The sequence below is a fragment of the Mobula birostris genome, chromosome 26 (genome assembly GCF_030028105.1).
Source record: "Mobula birostris isolate sMobBir1 chromosome 26, sMobBir1.hap1, whole genome shotgun sequence".
NCBI lineage: Eukaryota > Metazoa > Chordata > Chondrichthyes > Myliobatiformes > Myliobatidae > Mobula > Mobula birostris.
Window position 1 is genome coordinate 18,133,008 of NC_092395.1, and position 24,771 is coordinate 18,157,778.

Consider the following 24,771-nt stretch of genomic DNA (forward strand, 5'->3'; position numbering starts at 1 on the left):
GTAATCTATTATCTGCACAGGTGTCTGCACAAATTTTGTTCATTTACAGTCAATCAAAAGAATGCAGCAGCGTACGCTGAATTCCTCCGATAACTATTAGAAACTACTACACAGATTTACAGTATTGTAGTAGTATTGATACTGTCCTGTATTTCATTTAAATAAACAATTTATTATTCAATTAAATAGTAATTTGTCCGTTTTATACCTTTTTAACTATTTCAAAGGAACTTTGACCAATTGGGCAGCTGCTTAATTGGGCCAAAAATGTACTTGATTCAATTTTGCCAGAATATCCAGTGTGTGTGCATGTCTATGTGTGTATTTATGTATTTGCACAAATTGTCTTCTTTCACACATTGGTCGTTTGTCAGTCTTTATTTATGTATAGTTTTTCACAAATTCTGTTGTGTTTTATTCTCCTGTAAATGTCTGCCAGAAAATGAACCTCAAAGTAGTATATGTAACATATACATACTTCAAAAATTTAATTTGACTGCTGTGACAAGAAATCTTTGATTTTTATAACTCCCAGAAAGTTGAGAGTTTCTTTATGCAGTGAATTAGAATATACTCAGAAAACATTGCCTGATAGAACATTGGAAGCAGATTCCACTGTAAGACTGGAATTTGATCTGTAATTCAAACAGTATAAATATTGAAGTCCATCTTGGAAGGTTAGAGATGTGGAAACCAGTGAATAGCCCTTGCACACTGGTACATTAGAGTGAATTGTCTACTGCAGTTTAATCACCATCTAAATCTGGATGCAAAAGAAAAGGTCAAGATGACTTGGTTACACCTTTCTCTTTTCTAAAAATATACCTACACCTTAAAAGGACACGCGCTCTGTCGAAACTCCATCCTGTGGTAAAGGATTTGGAAACATTGTGTTGGGCACAGTGGTTGACTGCTCAATTTTATTAGTGTTTATTTCTACAAGTAGGCTGCAAATCAGAAGCTAAAGAGATCCCAGTGGATAAACAGGCCCCGACAACGGCGACAGCTGTGGATCGGTGAATGGTCGGCGTGGAGCAGTTGGAGCGTTTGCTCTGGCACTTGTGGAGGGGGAGCATCTTTCCGGATCAGGCGTTGTCTGAGGTAAGTGGCCAGAACTTCCATATGTATTGTGCACACCTCTTGCTACTGCATTGGAACTCCGCAATGCTGGTATTTTCCACATTGGATCGGCTGCAAAAGAATCCCATTGTGAGCCTTGAAGAGGGTCCAGAGGAAGTTCACAAGAATTATACCAGGAATGAAAGGGTTAATGTATGAGGAGCATTTGATGGATCACTGAAGTTAGTGAGGAGAAGTCTCACTGAAACCTATTGGATATACGAAGGCCTAAATAAGGTGGACATGGAGAGGATGTTTCCAGTAGTGGGAGAATCTAGGACCAGAGAGCACAGCCTCGGAATAGAAGGATGTCCCTTCTGAATAGAGATGAGGAGGAATTTCTTTCGCCAGAGGGTAGTGAATCTGAGGAATTTCTTACGGCATACGGCCGTGGAGACCAAGTCACTGGATATATTTAAAGCAAAAGTTGATAGTTTCTTGATTAGTAATGGCATTAAATATTATGAGGAAAAGGCAGGAGAATGGGATTGAGAGGGAAAATAAATCAGCCATGATCGAATGTCAGAGCAGACTTGATGAGCCAAATGGCCTAATTCTGTTCGTATGCCTTATGGTCTAATTACTGCATAGTCGTAGCTCACTTTATTGACATCTGGTGGTTAAAATTATCCACTACATTAATGGAAATGGCGGCATAGACGATTTTATTCAGTAGATCGCAGGTATTATTCCAATAAAAGTATTACTACTTTGTCTTAATGAAGATACAAATTTTTACCAAATCAAAATGACTCAAGATATTAGAAATTAGAAATAAATAAAAAATATAGAGGGAAAGATTACATTTAGATTAATGTATTTTTGAATTGGATGTATGTAAGATGGAAACAACAATTAAGATTTTGATTAAAATCAGAGAATATAATTTATAAAGGAAAAAACACAAAAATAAAACATCACAAAAGAGCCAGGGAACTCTGAATTACTCTGTACTTATAGAAATCGAACGCTGTAATTTCAATCCTCGATGACCCAGCTTTTTATTCTGAGACTGTATGCTTCACTGTGGATTCTTACACCACAAGAAATGGTTTCTCTGCATTAATTCTGCCAAATCTTTATAATTTTCAATCACCCATTAATCTTCATAATTCAAGAAAATTGCTTTGGAATTAACAAAATTAGAATTTACGTGAGACTAAACAATATTTCACTGATGGCAAAACCACCAAATCCAGCTTTAATGTAAATTCATTGTTGTTTTCCCCATATCTTTTAACATTTCCCTTCTTATCCATTACAATAAAATGAGCCTCAAATCTGAACAACATTTAGAGTAAAAAAAAATTCTTTACTTTCTGATTCTGGTTCTAAACATACATTTTCAGCTTCCAAGGTACAGGGGAAAACTGCTTTATTTGACATCCATACAAATCATTTCATTGCATCAGTGCATTGAGGTAGTACAAGGGAAAACAACACTGAGATATAGTAAAAAAGTATCTTGCCCAGCATTCATTAAGGTCAATTCAATACAACAGTGCATATATGATGGATAGCAATAAGAGAATGCAGTGCAGGTAGATGAGGTGCAAGGCCATTACGAGGTAGATTGTGCGGTCGAGAGTTTACCTTATCGTACTTTGCTTACATCAGTAGGATAGAAGCTCTCCTTGAGCCTGGTGGTATGTGCTTTCAGGCTTTTGTATCATCCGTCCAATTAAGAGTGAGAAGAGACAACATCTGGGGTGATTGTGGTGCTTGGCTGCTTTGGAAGAGGGAATTAATTGCAGCATACCTTAACTTTGTGTATGATGCCTAATTAAGACCATAAGACATAGGAGCAGAATTAGGCCATTTGGCTCATCAAGTCTGCTCCACCATTCAATCATGGCTGATCCATTTTTCCCCTCCTCAGCCCCACTCCCCAGCCTTCTCCCCATAACCTTTGATGCCTTGTTCAATCAAGAACCTCCCAATCTCTGCCTTAACTACACCGAATGACCTGGCCTCCACAGCTGCCTGTGGTAATAAATCCCACAAATTTATCACCCTCTGGCTAAAGCAATTTCTCTGTATCGCTGTTTTAAATGGACGCCCCTCTATCCTGAAGCTGTGCCCTCTTGTCCTAGACTTCCCCACCATGAGAAACATCCTCTCCACATCTACTGTCTCAGCCTTTCAACATTCAAAAGGTTTCAATGAGATCCCCGCTCATCTTTCTAAATTCTGGTGAGTACAGACCCAGAGCCATCAAACATTCCTCATATGATAACCCTTTCATTCCTGGAATCATCCTTGTGAACCTCCTCTGAATCCTCTCGAATGCCAGCACAACTTTTCTTAGGTGAGGAGCCCAAAACTGTTCACAATACTCAAGGTGTGGCCTCACCAGTGACTTATAAAACCTCAGCATCACATCCTTGCTCTTGTATTCTGGACTTATTGAAGTGAATGCTAACATTGCATTTGCCTTCCTCACCTGCAAGTTAACCTTTAGGGTGTTCTGCACAAGGACTAGCAAGTCGCTTTGCATCTCAGATTTTTGGATTTTCTCCATGTTCAGGAAATAGTCTGCACATTTATTTCTACTACCAAAGTACATGACCATGCATTTTACAACATTGTATTTCATTTGTCACTCTCTTGCCCATTCTCCTAATCTGTCTAAGTCCTCCTGCAACCTACCTATTTCCTCAACACTACCTGCCCCTCTGTATCTCCGTATCATCTGCAAACTTGGGAACAAAGCCATCTATTCCATCATCTAAATCATTTATATACAGCATAAAAAAAAGCAGTCCCAACACTGACCCCTGCTGAACACCACTAGTCACTGGCAGCCAACCAGAAAAGGATCCTTTTATTCCCACTCACTGCCTCCTACCAATCAGCCAATGCTCTAACAATGTTAGTAACTTTCCTGTAATACCATGGGCTCTTAACTTGGTAAGCAGCCTCATGTGTGGCACCTTGTCAAGGGCCTTCTGAAAGTCCAAATATACAACATCCACTGCATCCCCTTTATCTATCCTACACGTAATCTCCTCAAAGAATTCCAACAAGTTCGTCAGGCAAGATTTTCCCTTAAGGAAACCATATTGACTTTTTCTATCTTGTCCTGTGTCACCAAGTCCTCCACCACCTCGTCCTTAACAATTAACTCCAACATCTTCCCAAACACTGAGGTCTGGCTAACTGGTCTATAATTTCTTTTCTGCTGCCTTCCTCTGTTCTTAAAGAGTGGAGTGACACTTGCAAATGAATATTCAAGGGTATACGTCCTATCCAAAGGACAGACTGATGGGCAGAGGGGATGGGGTGGCTCTGTTGATGAGGAATGATATTCAGTCCCTTGCGAGGGGGGACATAGAATCGGGAGACGTAGAGTCAGTATGGATAGAACTGAGAAATTCTAAGGGTAGAAAGACCCTAATGGGAGTTATCTACAGCCCGCCAAACAGTGGTCTGGATGTAGGGTGTAAGTTGAATCAAGGGTTAAAATTGGCATGTCAGAAAGGTAATGCTACAGTTGTTGTGGGGGATTTCAACATGCAGGTAGACTGGAGGAATCAGGTTGGTACTGGACCCCAAGAAAGGGAGTTTGTGGAGTCCCTCTGAGATGGATTCTTAGAACAGCTTGTGCTGGAGCCTACCAAAGAGAACGCAATTCTAGAATTAGTGTTGTGCAATGAACCGGATTTGATCAGGGACCTCAAGGTAAAGCAGCCATTAGGAGGTAGTGACCATAATATGATAAGTTTTAATCTACAATTTGAGAGGGAGAAGGGAAACTCGGAAGTGTCAGTATTACAATTGGACAAAGGGAACTATGGTGCTATGAGGGAGGAGCTGGCCAAAGTTCAATGGAACAATACCCTAGCAGGGATGACAGTGGAACAGCAATGGCAAGTGTTTCTGGGAATAATGGGGAAGGTGCAGGATCAGTTCATTCCAAAGAGGAAGAAAGATCCTAAGGGGAGAAAGGGGAGGCAGTGGCTGACAAGGGAAGTAATGGACAGTATAAAAATAAAAGAGAAGAAGTATAACATAGCAAAGACAAGAGGGAAGCCGGAGGACTGGGAAACTTTTAAAGAGCAACAGAAGGTAACTAAAAAGGCAATACGCAGAGAAAAAATAAGGTACGAAGGTAAACTAGCCAAGAATATGAAGGAGGATTGTAAAAGCTTCTTTAAGTATGTGAAAAGGAAAAAAGTAGTTAAGACCAAAATTGGGCCCTTGAAGACAGAAACGGGTGAAATTATTATGGGGAACAAGGAAATGGCAGAGGAGTTGAACAGGTTATTGGATCTGTCTTCACTAGGGAAGACACAAACAATCTCCCAGATATAATAGTGGCCAAAGGACCTAGGGTAATGAATGAACTGAAGGAAATTTATATTAGGCAGGAAATGGTGTTGGATAGACTGTTGGGTCTGAAGGCTGATAAGTCCCCGGGACTGATGGTTTGCATCCCAGGGTATTAAGGAGGTGGCTTTAGAAATCGTGGATGCATTGGTAATCATTTTACAATGTTTTATAGATTCAGGATCAGTTCCTGTGGATTGGAGGGTGGCTAATGTTGTCCCTTTCTTCAAGAAGGAAGGAAGAGAGAAAACAGAATTATAGACAGGTTAGCCTGACGTCGGTAGTGGGAAAGATGCTGGAGTCAATTGTAAAAGATGAAATTACGACACATCTGGATAGCAGTAACAGGATCAGTCCGAGTCAGCATGGATTCACGAAGGGAAAATTGTGCTTGACTAATCTTCTGGAATTTTTTGAGGATGTAACTATGAAAATGGACAAGGGAGAGCCAGTGGATGTAGTGTACCTGGGCTTTCAGAAAGCCTTTGATAAAGTCCCACATAGGAGATTAGTGGGCAAAATTAGAGCACATGGTATTGGGGGCAGAGTACTGACTTGGATTGAAAATTGGCTGGCTGACAGAAAACAAAGAGTAGCAATTAACGGGTCCCTTTCGGAATGGTAGGCGGTGACCAGTAGGGTACCGCAGGGTTCAGTGCTGGGACCGCAGCTGTTTACAATATATATTAATGATTTAGATAAGGGAATTAGAAGTAACATTAGCAAATTTGCCGATGACACAAAGCTGGGTGACAGTGTGAAATGTGAGGAGGATGTTATGAGAATGCAGGGTGACTTGGACAGGCTGGGTGAGTGGGCAGATGCATGGCAGATGCAGTTTAATGTGGATAAATGTGAGGTTATCCACTTTGGTGGTAAGAACAGGAAGGCAGATTATTATCTAAATGGAGTCAAGTTAGGAAAAGGGAAAGCACAACGAGATCTAGGTGTTCTTGTACATCAGTCACTGAAAGCAAGCATGCAAGTACAGCAGGCAGTGAAGAAAACTAATGGCATGCTGGCCTTCATAACAAGGGAAATTGAGTATAAGAGCAAAGAGGTCCTTCTGCAGCTGTACAGGGCCCTGGTGAGACCACACCTGGAGTACTGTGTGCAGTTTTGGTCTCCAAATTTGAGGAAGGACATTCTTGCTATTGAGGGAGTGCAGCGTAGGTTCACAAGGTTAATTCCTGGGATGGTGGGTCTGTCATATGTCGAAAGATTGGAGGGACTGGGCTTGTATACTCTGGAATTTAGAAGGCTGAGAGGGGATCTTATTGAAACATATAAGATTATTAAGGGATTGGACATGCTGGAGGCAGGAAGCATGTTCCCGCTGATGGGTGAGTCCAGAACCAGAGGCCACAGTTTAAGAATAAGGGGTAGGCCATTTAGAATGGAGTTGAGGAAAAACTTTTTCACCCAGGGAGTGGTGGATATATGGAATGCTCTGCCCCAGAAGGCTGTGGAAGCCAAGTCTCTGGATGCCTTCAAGAAAGAGATGGATAGAGCTCTTAAAGATAGCGGAATCAAAGGTTATGGGGATAAGGAACTGGATACTGACTGTGGATGATCAGCCATGATCACAGTGAATGGCGGTGCTGGCTCAAAGGGCCGAATAGCCTACTCCTGCACCTATTGTCTATTGCAGTTCTCCAGTCCTCCAGAACCATGCTAGAGTCCAATAATTTTTGAAAAATCATTACTAATGCCTCCACAATTTCTACCACTACCTCTTTCAGCACCCTAGGGTGCAGTTCCTCTGGTCCAGCTGATGGTATACCCTTAGGTCTTTCAGCCTTTTGAGCACCTTCTCCCTTGTAATAGTAACTGCACTCACTTTTCTTCCCTCAGACCCTTCAATATCTGGCACACTGCTAGTGTCTTCCACAGTGAAAACTGATGCCAAATACTCATTTGATTTATCTGCCATTGCCTTGTCCCCCATTATTATCTCTCTGGCCTCATTTTCTAGTGGTCCTATATCCACTCTTCTCTCTCCTTTATTTTTTACATACTTGGGAAAAGCTTTTACTATCCACTTTGATATTGCTTACTAGCTTGCTTCCATATTTCATCTTTTCCCTCCTAATGATTCTTTTAGTTGCTCTCTGTAGGGTTTTAAGAACTTCCCAATCCTTCATCTTCCCACTAATTTTTGATTTGTTGTTTGCCCTCTCTTTTACTTTTACATTAGCTTTGTCTTCCCTTGTCAGTCACAGTTGTACTATTTTGCCATTTGAGTATTTCTTTGTTTTTGGAATACATTAATCCTGCACCTTCCTCATTTTTCCCTGAAATGCAAACCATGGTCACTCTGCTGTCATCCCTGCCAGTATCTCCTTCCAATTTACTTTGGCCAGCCCCTCTCTCATACCACTGTAACTTCCTTTACTTCACTGAAACACTGCTACATCAGGCTTTACTTTCTCCCTATCAATTGAGTGGAAATGCAGAAGATGCAGAGAGTCTACAGGAAGAAATACGTAGGTTTAGTGAGTGGATGAGGGTCTGGAAAATGTAGTACAAAATTGGTCATGCAAGGTCATCCACATTGGAGGGAAAAAGTAGGAGATCAGCTTATTATTTAAAAAGTGAAAGTTTGCAGCATGCTGTTGTGCAGAGGGACATACGAGTCCATGTGCATGAATCGCAAAAGGTTGTTTTACAGGTATAAGAAGGCAAATGGAAAGTTGGCCATTGCTAAAGGAATTAAACTGAAGAATAGGGAGGTTATGCTGCACCTGTATAACATACTGGTGAGGCAACACTTGGAGTACTGCATCAAGTTCTGGTCTCCTTACTTGAGGAAAGATCTACTGGCTCTGGAGGCAGTGCAGAGAAGGTTCACCAACTTGATTCTCTAGAGGAGGTGTTTTAATCTAGGGGGAGAGATTGAGTCACCTGGGGCCATACTCAGTGGAATTCAGAAGAATGAGAGGGGAATCTTATAGTAACATAAAATTATGACAGGGATAGACAACATTGAGGCATAATAGTTGCTTCCACTGGTGAGTGAGACCAGAACTAGGGACCATAGACTCAAGATCAGGGGGAACTTAGATTTAAGATTTAGGACAGAAATGAGGAGAAACTGCTTTTCCCAGGGAATAGAGAATCTGTGGAAATCTCTTCCCGGGGAACTGATAGAGGCTACCTCATTAAATACAGTTAAGACACAGTTAGATTGATTTTCACATAACAGGAGAATTCAGGGTTATTGGAGAATAGCAGCGAGGTGGAGCTGAGTCCATAGTCAGATCACCCACGATCTTGTTGAATGGTGTGGAGCAGGCTGGATGGGTCAGACGGCCAACTCCTGCTCCTATTTCATATGTTCTTTACCAAGGCAGTGAGAAATGTGGACAGAGTCCATGTGAGTGAGGGAAGCTGACATGGTATGGGATTTGGAAGGGAACCCATTAACTATTGATATTCCCACATGCCAGACACTGTGGCCCTTCAAGGGGGCTGAAGTTGTGGGATTAGGAGACAAGCCTAGATGAGCTCCAGTGTGCTGGTGGTGGAGAGAATGGAACGCATGTAAGCAACCTGTTACAGATTACTGGCCCTGGTTATTTAAACAATAGTCCATGTTGATCTTCCTGTTCTTAAGGTGCAATTGTTAGCCACAGTTTGGAGGGGAAGAGTCACCATGATGACCCAGTCTTCCAGCTCCAGGTACTCTTCAATGACGTTAAAAGGATAGTATTCTGCTGATATGCTGGGGGTTGTCCGTTGTATCCAGTGCTCCTGATGTGGCCTCCTCTACACTATTGGTGAGACCAGTTCATCAAGCTCCATCCACTAATAGTGGAACTTCCCAGTGGCCAAACATTTTAATTCCAATTCCCACTCCTGTTCTAACATGTTGGTCCATGGCCTCCTCTTGTGCCAAGATGAGGCACCCTCAGGTGGAGGAGCAATACCTTATATTCCATCTTGGTAGCCTCCAACTTGATGGCATGAATATCAATTTCTCCTTCCAGTAAAAATAAATATTCCCTCCCCTCCCCTCTTCCTCTATTGTCCATTCTGACTTCTTACCTCTCTTTGCATGCCTATCATCTGTCCCTGGTGCCCCTCCTCCTTCCCTTTCTCCTCTGGTCCACTCTCCTCTCCTATCAGATTCCTTCGTCTCTAGCCCTTTACCTCTCCCACCCACCTGGCTTCATCTATCATCTTCCAGCTAGTCTCCTTCCCCTCTTCCCACCTTTTTATTCTAGCATCTTCCCCTTCCTTTCCAGTTCTGAAGAAGCATCTTAGCCCGAAACGTCAACTGTTTGTTCGTTTCCATGGATGTTGCCTGACCTGTTGCATTCCTCAGTATTTTGTGTGTGTTACTTCAGATTTCCAGCATCTGCAGAATTTCTTGTGTTTATGGTGTCCATGTAGTTTCAACTACATGGAAATTGCAAAAAAAAAATTCCTCAAAGTTTTACTGCATCAGACCAGACACATTTAGGGCATTTCCCAGTCTCTTGTGTTTCTATATAATAAAGCTAGAGACAAGCTCCACAGCTTTTGTGTTAAACTGGGCTTAAGATGTTTTATGTAACGGAAGTATAGGCTGAGGAATCAATCTAAATTACCTACTTTGTTATTCCCCAGAGGAATTCCCAATGGTGATTTCCATGATTAGTGACTGGTATTAAAAATGTTTTGTGAGTTCAAACTGTGCATATCATTTCCTTCAAATAACATCTGCAAAAATAATACCTTGTTACTCTTTATGAATGTTTGAAGAGAAATGTATAACCAGAAGGATAATCCTCAATTCAACTGATCCTAGAATTATCAAAAGATTCTTAAAGGGGTAATGACAGATAGACTGATTTTCTATAACAGGAGAAAACCATCAGATCTGATCCATGTTGCTATACTATAGCATATATTGTCTGTTTTGTGGCAAATTTTCCAAGAATGAAATTTTAAGTTAGGATTCTAAAACACTACCAGTCCAGAATGGATTTTAAGATGATTATCCAGCCATTACCATACTGGGGACTTTGTGTGTTTCCTTTCTTTGTAGCCTCCATAGTCTCGTGACCCTTCAAGAACTTGGCATTACTCCAATTCTGGCCTCCTCCGCATTCTTGACTTTCTTTATTCCATTGCCTGCTGCCTTTTCTTCAGCTGCCAAAGCATTAAACTCTGGAAGTCTCTGAAAACTTGGCGATCTCCCTAACAAACTCATTCCTAAGGCCAGTGATGTTGTGGGGATGGAACTGGACTCTCTGACAGTGGTGTCTGAAAAGAGGATCTGTCCAAGTCACATGCCGTCTTGGACAATGTCTCCCATCCACTACATAATGTACTGGTTGGGCACAGGAGTACATTCAGCCAGAGACTCATTCAACCGAGATGCAACACTGAGCGTCATAGGAAGTCATTCCTGCCTGTGGCCATCAAACTTTACAACTCCTCCCTTGGAGGGTCAGACACCCTGAGCCAATAGGCTGGTCCTGGACTTATTTCCTGGCATAATTTACATATTACTATTTAATTATGTATGGTTTTACTACTATTTAATTATTTATGATGCAACTGTAACGAAAACCAATTTCTCCTGGGATCAATAAAGTATGACTATGACTATGACTATCTCTTTTCCTTTAAGACACTTTTTTTAAAAAAACTCATTGACCAAATGGTCAGTCCTCTTTTCTAATATATTACATGGATCACTGTCAAAATTTATTTGATGGTACTCTAGTGAAGTATCATTAAATGTGTCATGTAAAAGCAAACTAGTTTTATTTGTGCCACTTTACATCAATCCTCTATTTGAGAAGACTGTCATGAGAGAATTTGACACTAGACAACCCAATAACTGGAAATTCCTCAGTCCTGAAGAAGGGTCTCAGCCCGAAACGTTGACTACCTATCACTTCCATAGATACTGCCTGACCTGCTGAATTCCTTCAGCATTTTGTGTGTGTTGCTCCAATAATTGGAAGTTTGACTTTGTTGCAGGTTTATAACTGTTCTTTCAGAGAATTGACAAGATCCACAATGAGTTTGTTTTCAATTTTCAGGTATGTCAATGCAGAAGACTGTCGAGGAGATCAGAGACAATACAGAGTATGCAACGTTCAGGTAAATATATTTCTCAGAATAAATTTAGCACCAAGAGTTTTTTCAAACGGACTCTCTCAGATTCATTTGTCTTAATTATTGATCTGTTCATATCAAGCATTCTTGAAAAACATTTCATCCCCATGTTTCAATTCTTCCTCTATCATTTGTTCAGCTCTATTTCATCTTTCACTTCAATTGTCCTCTTCATTCATTGTTGCGTATCCTGAGAAATTAGGTATTTTCTAATTTTCATATCATACCTTCCAGAGTTAACAAGAATCCACTCTCAACCCTCCCATACACACTGACCATTGCAGTATTAAAGATATACACCCAGCGGCCCTTTATTAGATACTGGAGTGGAACCAGGTGTAGTCTTCTGCTGCTGTAGCCTATCCACTAGGCCAACACTCTTTCACATCTGTTTCAGCGCCATTCTGCTCTTTCTCTTTCACGTCCACTTGACCTCCTGCCTGCCATCTTCCTTCCAAGTCTGCCTTAGCCACACTCTGCCTTCTCCCTTTCACAACCGCTTGATCTTCACCCTGTTGGTTTCGCTCCAAATTTCCCATATTTACTCCAGAACATAACACCAGAGGACATAGGAGCAGAACTAGGCGGTTCTACCCAATTTCATCATGGCTGATCCACTTTCCTCTCAACCCCCTTCTCCTGCCTTCTCCCCATAACCTTTCATGCCCTAACTAATCAAGAATCTATCAAGTTCCACCTTAAATGCACCCAGTGATCTGACCTCCACAGCCACCTTTGGCAAGAAATTCCACAGAATCACCACTAAAGAAATTCCTCTTCATTTCTAACATTCTCTTACCTGGTTCATCATCCTGCGTCTCTTCACCTTCCGTGGTTCACTTCCAGTCAGGCTGCCCTGCCTGCGCTGATTACTATTGCATTTTAGTTGTTTAATTGCCCTCTTTCTCTGTCCTGGTTCACCCTCCACTGTCTTCTAGGTCTTTAGCCCTTCAGACCAGCAGATTGGTAATACTGAATCTGCCTACCATAAAAACAGATTTTCCACAAACAAAGTGACCACATGGCACAGCCAAAAACTATACAAGTTGGTCCTTAGCTGCCATGCATAGAGATCTAGCAACCCAATGACATTGAGCAATTGTATTGCCAATGCGATTATATGGGAAAGGAGTGAAATTACACTGCAACCTTGATCAATGCACTGCTATTCTTACAATACTATAGTTAAACTGTGCGAACGGCAACAAATAAGGGAAACAAAAGAGATTTTGCAGGTGCTGAAAATCCGGGGTAACATCCTATCAGATTCCTTCTTCAGCCCTTTACCTTTTCCACCTATCAGCTCCCAGCTTCTCACTTCACCTCCCCTCCCCTCACCCACCTGGCTTCATCTATCACCTTCTAGTGTGTACTCCTTCACCACACCACCCCCACTTCTCCCTTCCTTTCCAGTCCTGATGAAAGGTCTTAGCCCAAAACGTCGACTGTTTATTCCTTTCCATAGATGCTGCCTGACCTCCTGAGTTCCACCAGCATTTCGTATATGTACTCAAAAAAATTAAATACGGTCCTCAGTCTCAATGAATAGATTAATTTTAAATTCCTTTAATAATTAGGTAGCCAATATTAAAATAGCAATGAGAGATAGGAGCTAACTTCGAGGCATTCAGCTATTTGTATCCAATCCTTCATCTGTGGGTGGAATGTTAAGTGGTTGATAGCAATGATTCTGCATGTAAAACTGTATCAGATCATTATGCATTAGTTAGCAAACAAAAAGGCAAAAGGTTTTTGCCAAAAATGTATTGAAATGGTTATTATTTCTGTTATCTGTTGGCTTGCTTTGGCTACCTGTTACTACACATTATTGAATGAAACAGATTTTCTCTTGTTTGTGTTTGACATTACTGAACGATTTTGGAAAGTAATTGGGAATGAACTGTGTCATGATGTACCAGTGACAACTTTGTCCAATCATCGGCCACAATTTATTTTATTTTTTTACTTTTATTTTTATTTAGAAATACTGAACAATAACAGACTCTTCCAACCTAATGAGCCAGGGTCGCCCAATTACACCCATTTGACCAAATCACAGACTACGTCTTTGTAACATGGGGTGTAACCTGAGAACTCATGGGAAGCTCATATGATAATGGGGAGAACATATGAACTCCTTACTGACAGAGGCACCCATAGGAAACCCATACGATCATGCAGAGAATGTATAAACTATTTACTGATAGCGGCAGAGTTGAATCCAAGTTGCCGGCCCAGTAAGAGGGCTACACTACCCGCTAGGCTACTGTTCCCACCAATCTTAGAAATGCTTTGCCTTAACCATTCCTGTTCCAACTCTCTTTAACACTATAGCTAAACCGCAGTTAATCAACCAACCTCATATTTACCTCTTCATTTCTCCTTATTTGAGTTTATTTAATTCCTCCAATTTAAGTGTGTTTCCTTACATTTACAGGTACTCCATAAATACCAGTTTGTTCACAGGGTCTGCATGTTGCTCAAGTTTAATTATCCATTCTAATTGTCCCCTGAACTTAAGGATTCAGCATTTTCAAAGTGCTATTTAACATCAAATGGGTCTGGGTTCACAAACTGCTCAAACATTGCAAGAGAGTAGATTTCATTCCTAAAGAAATCAGGTAGGGTTTTCGTCTTTTGGAGACTCTCCGAGACCAGCTTTATCCAGTTTCAAGTTTACTTCTTCCCTTGAATTTAAATTCTTGCGCTATCTAAGGATCAATGTTCCCTAGTCTAATAAGCAAACCATTATGCTAATGAACAGACTGTCAAATACAAGTTAAAAACATTATTCTCTGTAACCAACTCCACGTTATTTATACATTGCTGACTTAGACATGGGAAATTTTTTTCACAGGAGTGCCCTCCAGGGTCCACCGATTTCCGGAAGTTTCAGTGTTCACTTTATAACAACAAGCCAATACGGGGCAACATGGTGATTCAACAGTGGCTTCCATTCTACGGGGGTAAGCGTGAAACATTCTGCACAGGTACAAAGTGATGGTATCACTGACATCCTCATGTTCTGAGCTGAAAATCCATTTCAGTTGGCACGACTCCACCTTATCTTGTATCTCGATCAGGGCAGGAAGTTGAGCATTTGTGAGATAAGCTGAGGCTGCAGATATGTGTTATCAGAATAATGGGAGTTCAGAGACTTGGACCTAAATCCTGATGTGCCCATTCAAATGACTGTGTTATCCTTTGATGTGATGCTTTGCTTTTGGAGGGTATGCTATGGGGATTAACCAGAATTTAGCAGATCTCGAAAGGATAAATTATGAGGAAACCTTATCAAATTAAACCTCTACATTTTGGTATATTCAAGGATAAGGCACGATAGCTCAAGGCTTATCAGATTTGGAATGGAATTGAAACATAACAAACAATACTTTTTCAGTTAGGTTCAGCTGCAAAGGAAGCATGGTGCCCCTACTTCCTTAAAGATCTGGAGAGATTCGGCATGACATCTAAAACTTTGACAAACTTCTATAGATGTGTAGTGGAGAGTGTGTCACAGCCTGGAATGGAAACACCAATGCTTTTCAATAGAAAATCCTACAAAAGATAGTGGGTTTGGCCCAGTACATCAAAGGGTAAAGCCTTCCCGGCCACCAAGCACATCTACATGAAACATTATTTTAGGAAAGCAGAATCGATCTTCAGAGATCCACACCACCCAGGCTATGCACTCTTTGTACCACTGCCATCAGATAGAAGGTACAAGAACCTCAGGACTCACGCCATCAGGTTCAAGAACAGTTACAGTACTACCATTCAATCATCTCAAATAAAAGGGGATAACTACACTCACTTGCCCCCTCATTGAGATGTTCCCACAACCAATGATCTCACTTTAAGGACTCTTTACCTCATTATCTCATGTTCTCATTATTTATTGCAATTTATTTATATTTACATTTGCACAGTTTGTTGTCTTCTGCACTCTGGTTGATCTTTCATTGATCCTGTTATAGCTACTATTCTATATATTTTCTGAGTATGCCTGCAGGAAGATGAATCTCAGGGTTGTCTATGGTGACATATATGTAGTTTGATAATAACATTTACTTTGAACTTTATAGAACAAGGAGATGCAACACTAAAATCAGTTCAAGAGGAAATTGTGAGACACAGCCACGCATAATGGGTGCCGGAAATGGGGCAATTCAATTGAGAATCTTAATTCTGAAGTTAATAGATTTTGCTAAACCAGGATTTCAAACAACATGGAGCTCGGATGATGGATTTAGTTTGCAGATTAACGCGAATCTCTCTGCATGGGAGAACTGATTTGATGGACTGATTGGTCTCCTCTGTCTGCACACTTAACACAATGCACAGAGGCCCTTTAAACCTAAGTTAGTGCTCAAATGAAATGAAATTACAACTGCAACTGTACATACAAATAAAATTAACTCATGACTAAAATGTCATGCACTAAATCTGGGTTAAATTACCACGCAGAAATCAACACAGAATATTCAAATCAGAAACTAGCAGATGTACCATCCCTAAAGGCTTGCTTAAACTACAGCTGTGCCATTTGGAGTAACAATCTTTCTCCAGTGGGACGATCTGCGCACTGTGTCCATCAGGATTGTAAACTCATTATTCTAAAATGTTTCAATGTTTTAAGAAATACAAAGCAAAGGAAATAGTTGCAGACATATTTACAATGTTGCTTTATACAATTACCTCATGAGAAGAGCAAAGGATCAATGAGGAAATCTTATCACACTACTAGCCAAACTCAACAGGATATACAACTGAGCAAGTAAATGGATTTTAAGCCATTTCATGGAATTTAACAATTTCTTACCTTTTTCCATCTATCACCTCTCAGCTTCTCACTTCATTGCCCTCTTCCCTCACACACCTACCATCCCCCTCACCAGGCCTCACCTATCACCTTCCAGCTTGGGCTGCTTCCGCTCCCCTCCCCCTTCTTTTTTCTGGCTTTTGACCCCTTTCTTTCCAGTTCTGACGAAGGGTCTCAACCCAAAACGTCAACTGTTCACTCCCGTCCATAGAAGCTGCATGACCTGCTGAGTTCCTCCAGCATTTTGTGTGTGTGTTGCTCTGGATTTCCAGCATCTGCAGAATCTGTTGTTTTGAACTAATGAGATCCAGTTTTAGCTGGCACTCACATAATAATTTGAATGGCCTCTATTGTGCATGAATTTTGAGGATTCTGAGATATTGGCGTTCTTCTGATGCTGAATCAACTCAAATTAACGGCCATGTCTTCAGCTGCCAAGGTTTTAAGTTCAGGAATCCACTTCAGTAACTTCTTGTCTCTTTAACTACTTTTCCTCCTTGAATTTGATAATCCCTATGACTTCTTTGGCTTGGTATCAAATTATTTTCTCATCTGTGAAGCATCATGGAGTCTTTTTGCACAGTTAAAGATGCTACGTCAGAGGAAATTACTATTTATTCTAGTGGGAGGATTGTAAAGCACTCAGCAGTGATCTTTGACCAAATATTTTAACTCTTTGAATGCTATATAACATAATGACAGCTTCTTACTCAGTACAATCATCGACTCATAATTGCTTTACGTGGATTTGGCCCAGGATTCTGCTCAGACCTTGGAGACTTATAGGAGTTTAATCTTTGAATCTGCTCTCTCCTCTTCTTCCAAGCAGCTCCCAACCAATGTGACCTCAACTGCCTGGCCAAAGGGAAGAACTTTTACTACAGATTTGGTTTCGTTCTAGACGGGACAAAATGCAGCCCTAACTCATCGGATATGTGCATCAGTGGACAGTGTATGGTAAGTCATATCTCAGGCATTAATAAAAACCAAACCCAGCCTTTAGAATGCATTGCTGTCTGTCTTAATTAAGCATATTCAAGGAAGAATTTTTTTTATATTTTTAGGTATTAAGGAAATCAATAGATTTGGGTTACTGCAGGAAGGGGAGACTGAGATGAAAGATCTTATTGGATACTGGAGCAGATGCAAAGTGATGAGGCCTTGGTTCAGTTCCTAATTTATCAATGGTGACTCTTCCTCAAAAAAATAGGGCTTGGACCTTACCTTCCTTGAGGTCCATTACAATCCTAATTTAGCATCGTTGCTAGGGCCAGAGTTAGAACGCAACATTTCCATACATTGCAACAATTTATTCTGCTATGCCCAATACTTTTGTTTTCAGAGTCTTATAGCACTTAAGCAATGAAACAGCCCCTTCAGCCCACTGAGTTAATGCAAAACTATTAATCTGCCTAGTCCCAGCAACCTGCACTTGGACCATAGCCCTCCATATACCTCCCGTACATGTACTCATCCAAACTTCTCTTAAATGTTGAAATCGAACCTGCCTCAATCACTTCTGCTGACGTCTCGTTCCACAGTCTGCCGGTCTGGAAGTGTTGCTGAACACAATGTCATCGTGGAAACACTCAACAGTATCAGGTCCAGCTCCTGCCTGTACAATGGGGTGGGCTTTTGGAGGTTCATTTCGGGAGCCCACTTATGACTTCCAATCATAATGTAAAACGTCAATCAAACAGTACAATATATGGAGAGGCCCTTCGGCTCACAGTGTTGTGCTGGACGGAAAAATTTTAATGCCTAACTAAACTAATTCTTTCTGATACATTAGGTCTATATCCCTCCATTCTCTGCATGTTCATGGACTGGTATTGGAATTGTTTTATAATTGTTGAGGTATAATTCCATGTGAGTGTGTTTCCAAAAGACACCATGACCAAGGCTACCGTATGGTTTCTGTCGTATTAGAATGTCCAGGAACAGGAGGCAGCCCTTCTTCTCCATCTCCGTTGTAAATTGAATGTTTGGATGTATGCTGTTCAAAGTGTTCATGGAGCTGTTGGAGTGCCTGGAGTCCAGGAGGACACACTACGAACGTGTCATTGATGTATCTGAAGAGGCATATGGTGTGTAAGGGCGATGAACTCAGAGCCCTCTCTCAAAGTCCTCCATGCAGAAGTTAGCAATAGCCAGCAACAAGGGTGATCCTATGCCCACTCTGTCCATTTGTTCATACTAGTTCCCCTTATAGAGGAAGTACGGTGATGTAAGGATGTGTAGTATTGACCTTTTTGAACACACCCTTATCAATGTACTTCCTCTGTAAGTGGAACTCAATGTGTATTCACTGATACAACAAAAATATTGGACAAGTGTAGGACTTAATATCTGCTTAAACAGTGCTTTGTTTTGTGAAGGAAGATTGCAGATGCTGATATAGGTAATATGTAAAACCACAAGCTTCATTTCAAAGTTATATTTTAGATTTTTGGCAGGGGTTTTCAATCTTTTTTATGCTATGGACCAACACCTATTAAGCAAGGGGTCCGTAGACCCCAGGTTGGGAACCTTTATTGAAGGAAATGTGGTGTCAGTGGTAAATTGTTACACAAAGTTGTGAATGAATACCACCTGATTATAGAAACAGAAATGAACCCGAGACCCAAGTGAGATGTCCCGGAGAGATAGTCACTTTGCATGAGATGAAATCAGTTTGAAACCGGTCCGGGACTTCCGGGTCATCAAGGGAATGATGGCGTAAGGAAAAGGTCTCTCGACAAAAAAGAAGGTAAACTGCCCCATAATCGAATTTAGACAAATACTTAATATTGCATAACTATATTAATAAAAGGGGCAAGGATGATGTCTAAGAACAAGATTAAAAAGTCCGCTCCGAAGGCTGATAAACATAAAGAGACGCAGCAAGGCAACGGGCCTAGTTCCCCCACGGTAAGCCAGGACGGAGATAATGAGGGGGAATCGGTGACTCTGTCCTTGATTCTCGGAGAGATTCGCGAGTTCCGACAAGATAACAGCAAACAGCTGGAAGATATTAAAGGAGAAATAGTAAAAACTAACTCGCGGATAGTTGAAGCCGAAGCGAGGATTGTTGGAATTGAAGAGAAGCTACAAAACGCAGAGGAGGTGATAGCAGAAATGCTGAAGCTGCAAGACCAGCTCCAGTGGAAACTAATAGATCAAGAAGGCTGCTCGAGAAGGGAAAATGTGAGGATTTACGGAGTTCCCGAAGGAACTGAAGGTAAACCCGGGTTGATGATTCCCTTCGTGGAGAAGCTACTTAGAGAGAACCTTGATATACCGGCCGCAAAAGACCTACAGATAGAAAGAGCTCACTGCGCGTTGGTACCACAACCTCCAGCAAGCGCCCAGCCCAGATCGATTCTGCTCAGATTTCTCAGTTACAGAACGAAGGAAGAGGTGCTTAAAAGGGCATGGCAAAAGAAAAGTTTCATGTGGAACAACTGTAAAATCAGCTTAGACCACGACTACGTACCGGGGATTCTTGCCAGATGGAAGGAATATACGGAAACACGGAGAGTCCTGAAGGAAAACATCAGATTCCAGACCCTGTATCCAGCTTGGCTGAGAGTCTTTTACGACGAAGGGACAAAAACTTACGCTACGGTGGAGGAGGCAATGTTGGACCTGGCGGACCGGGGACTACCTATTAAAGTTATCACCCAACCGGAGTCGCTACTGGAGAGGATTTGGCAGAAGTCGTGGCAGTTAGTGGGGCGAGGATGCTCCACTCGAACCAAAGTGTCAAACTACAAGGAAAAGCTGCAAATATTCAGACGCGAATGTACAGAGAATACAGATTAATTAAGAGAAATGACTGAAAAGAGTAAATCGGACTTAAAGGTAAAATGAAAACTGGTAACTGAAAATAAACTAGACGGAATAACTTGAATGATAGCAATATGGTCGAGACATAAATAGGAGAAAATTCTCTATGATTATTCAAACTGCTGAGGGCCCTCTAACACAGGGTGAAGATAGAGGTTATCCCTCTGAACTGAGGCGGGTCGGTGCTCAGGCCTCACTATGGGAAGTCAGGAAAAATTTTCAAATGTTGCACGTTCAAAAATGTCTAGGGTGTGGTTATATGCCTTGGTTTACTGTTGAGAAGGGATTGCTTACTGTTTGGTTCGAAAAGGAGAGTTTTTTTTTCTACTAGAGAAAAATGCAAATTGAATTGGTAAAAATAATTTCCTGTAATGTTAATGGGGTTTTGAATCCAATTAAAAGAAATAAGATTATGTCTAAATTGAAAAAAGAGAGGGCACAAATAGCTTTCCTCCAGGAAACACATATGAGCCAATCTGAACATGGAAAATTAAAAAGAATGGGCTTTAAGCATGTATTTTATTCATCATATAAATTGAGTCACAAAAGAGGGGTAGCTACTTTAATATCAAGTACTCTTAATTATGAACATATTTCAGAGACTAGAGACAAAGAAGGACGGTTCGTAAAAATCACAGGAAGAATAGAAGGTACAGAAATAACATTGCTGAATGTTTATGCTCCTCCAGGTTGTGAATGGTCATTTTATAGACACATTTTTGACCTAATGGTCAGTTCTCAAGGGGTAGTAATTTGTGGAGGGGATTTTAATATTAGATTAAATCCTATATTAGATTCTTCAAGAATAGTTACTCAGAATAAACCTCTGACTCGGAAAGTGAATTCATTGATGGAGGAGTTGGGAATTATAGATGTCTGGAAGGAATTACACCCTACTAGTAAAGATTATATATATTACTCTTTCCCTCATTCAGCCTATTCAAGGATAGACATTTCTTTATCTTTAATACAGATAGACTCAGGATAAAAAACTGTAATATTGCAACAATTGATCTGTCGGATCATAGCCCAGTCTCTATGTCTCTAATCCTGGAAAGGAAAATGAGGAAAACACTATGGAGGCTAAACTCACATATACTCAATAACCTGAAAGTAATGGACAGATTAAGGGGAGAAATCAAAGAATATCTAGACCTTAATGACACGGGAGAAACATCACCAGTGATCTTATGGGATACATTGAAAGCTGTACTGAGAGGGAAAATTATTTCCATTACCACTCACATGAAAAAAATCAATGCACAAAAATTAGCAGACCTTCAAGGAAAATTAAAACAACTTCAAGTTGTAGATAGCAACAAAAGTAATTCAAATCAAAAACAGGAAATTAGGAAATTGCAAAGTGAAATTGACGATATTTATACGTTGGAAACTCAAAGAAATTTTCTTTACCTGAGACAAAAGAATTATGAAGTAGGAGGTAAATCAGCTAGATTATTAGCATATAAATTACGAAAACAACAAGCAGACAATACAATTCATAAAATAAAGAATCCAAAGACAAAGCTTGTGGAGAGTACAATAGGGAAAATTCAAGAGAGTTTTGAAACATATTATCGAGAGCTGTACTCCCAACCCCGGGCCCCCAATGAGCCCTATATAGACAGTGTATTGAATTTTTTAGATCTACCTAAACTTACAGATTTACAAAATGAAAGTTTATTAGAACCAGTAACTGTCAAAGAACTGAACGTGGCCATCTCTAGGTTAAAGGCTGGAAAGTCCCCGGGTTCTGATGGGGTTACCTCAGAGTGGTACAAGTCCCTGAAGACACAGTTAGCCCCATTACTACTTAACACCTTTAATTGGATCTTGCAGAGAGGAGAAACTCCAACTTCCTGGAGAGAAGTGATTATTTCAGTTATTCCTAAAGAGGGTAAAGATAAACTAGAATGTGGCAATTATCGGCCAATTAGTGTTCTTAATTTAGATTACAAACTATTTTCATCTATATTAGTGCGCAGATTGGAAAAGCTTTTACCTAGCCTAATCCACTTAGACCAGACTGGATTTATTCAACAAAGACAAACACAGGACAACATAAGGAGAACTCTGCACATATTAGAACAGGTTAATAAGAACGAGACAGAGACAATGGTAGTAGGATTGGACGCTGAGAAAGCTTTTGATTTGGTTAGTTGGGCATTCCTATACAGAGTGTTAGGAAGATTCGGCTTTCAAGAAAAGTTTATTAAAGTAATTCAGACTCTATATGACAGCCCTACAGCCCGAATTAAGATAAATGGGGACCTCTCTGACTCCTTCATCTTAGAGAGAGGCACTAGACAGGGATGCCCAATTTCTCCTCTCCTTTTTGCGCTATATATTGAACCGCTTGCCCAACTAATAAGACAGAGCGAAATCATAAAAGGTATCAAGGTGGCAGGGATTGAACAGAAAGTGGCGTTATTCACAGATGATGTTTTGGTCTATCTGAGTGAACCAGAAAAATCATTTATAGGATTGTTTACACTGTTGGATGACTTTGGGAAAATATCAGGTTATAAAATAAATGTAAAGAAAACACAGGTTACGTCCCTAAATTATACACCATCCAAAAAATTGCAGGATACATATGATCTTAAGTGGGAAGCTAAATCATTAAAATATTTAGGAATAACCCTGCCGAAGGATCTTTCAACACTGTCACAGGTAAATTATGGGCCATTAATCTCAGAGATAAAAGCAGATATGCATAGATGGAATCTTATCCCCTTTTTAAGTTTAAATTCAAGGATAAATACTATAAAAATGAATATTCTTCCTCGGTTATTGTATCTTTTCCGTACTTTACCGGTGGAGGTGGATGATAATCAATTCAGGGAATGGGACAAATGGATTTCCCGCTTCATTTGGCAAGGAAAGAAACCTAGAATTCGATATAACACCTTACAGTTAGGGAAGGAAGGAGGAGGTATGGTTCTTCCTTGCCTGAGAAATTATTTTTATGCCTCACAGATAACCCCTCAGTTATATTGGTGTAATAGGGAATATAAGGCTAGATGGAAGGAAATAAAATTTGGATTAGTTGACAGTTTTCCTCTTCAGGCCTCAATAGCTGACAAAGGATTGATGGCCCAGTTGGAAAAATTTAAAAACGCTTGGATAAATCTTACATTAAAAGTATGGCAGAAGGTGGTTAATTCATGTGGAATTAATAACATGTTAAAACTCTTTAGATGGTGTGCATATGATACCGAATTCCTTCCCAACAGAGGAGATAAAAGATTTGAGCTATGGATAAAGAAAGGTCTTACAACCTACCTCTCATTTATAGATAAAAGAGTATTACAAAGTTTCCAAATCCTGCAGGACAAACATGGCCTAGAACATAATGACTTTTTTAGGTACCTTCAAGTACGAAACTATGTTAACCAGAGTTGTAGATATACAGACCTATCAACAGTAGAATTAGAATTTTTCAAGATTCTGAATTTGGCTTGCAGTTCAATACCTAGTAAATCAGTTTCTCGATTATATAATGCACTCTCCCATGCTAAAAATGTAAATACACTGTATATTAAAGAGAAGTGGGAGAAAGAAGCGGGGTTGGTACTTTCAGAGGAGGCTTGGGAGAAAATCTGCAGCTTTCAATGGTCCTCAACTAATTCCTTGACTTGGAGAGAACATTGTTGGAAAAACATTATAAGATACTTCAAGACCCCATATCAGGAAAAATATAAAGATACAAATGTGATGTGTTGGAGAAGGTGCGGCTCCAAGGAGGCAAATCATTTTCATATTTTTTGGGATTGCCCTAAATTAAATCTATTTTGGGAAGGTATTCATAGAACATTAGTTAAGGTACTTAGGTCCCAGATACCTCTGAACTTTGAGACGCTCTATTTGGGGCATGTATTGTTTCTTGAACAGAAGGTAGATATAAAGTTGCTGCAGGCCCTCTTAGCGGCAAGTAAGAAATCAATCACTAGAAAATGGCTAAATCCAATACCACCTACATTAGAAGATTGGTACGAAATTATCTTGGAAATATTTAAAATGGAAAAGTTGACTTACTCCCTGAGAACTCGAAAAGAAAAATTTTATCAAATCTGGAATAAATGGATTGAATATGTAACCCCAATGCGAGCAGACTTTAGATGACTCTCCTAATGATTTATACTGCTCTTCTCATCAACACAGTAATATTGCTAACGTAAGCACCCCTAGTCTAAATGTTTGTTTTTTTTGTTTTCTTTTGGAAAATAGAGAATTAACACAAGTAAAGGGAAAGATTTGGGAAAGGGATAAAAAAATGAAAAAATTAAGTAAATAAGTACATAGGGATTGGATAATTATGTCTGCGGGCAGGAGCAAGCATGAACAAATTAGGATATAAACACCTACAATGGTTGATACATAGGCTTATATACAACATTTTGGACCAGTGGAAATGGTCCAGAAGGGTTATATGGAAACTATTATTACCATTTTTCTTGACAACTAATTCCATTACTTAGCCTAATAGGTTAGATTTACCACAGTACATAATTATCTACTTAAATGTTTATTTTCCTTTTATATCATCTCAATGTGTA

The 24,771-nt window shown here is 40.2% G+C and overlaps 1 protein-coding gene across 1 annotated transcript in view; it reads left to right on the top strand.

Annotated features, from left to right (window-relative positions):
- Window positions 1–24,771, top strand: part of adamtsl5 (ADAMTS like 5) — a 139,538-nt gene that overhangs the window by 75,189 nt on the left and 39,578 nt on the right. The window contains exons 3-6 of the mRNA XM_072244513.1: window positions 947–1,101; window positions 11,487–11,547; window positions 14,420–14,528; window positions 17,214–17,341. Of these exons, the coding sequence (XP_072100614.1) occupies window positions 947–1,101; window positions 11,487–11,547; window positions 14,420–14,528; window positions 17,214–17,341 (453 nt within the window). The remainder of the gene's footprint in view (window positions 1–946; window positions 1,102–11,486; window positions 11,548–14,419; window positions 14,529–17,213; window positions 17,342–24,771) is intronic.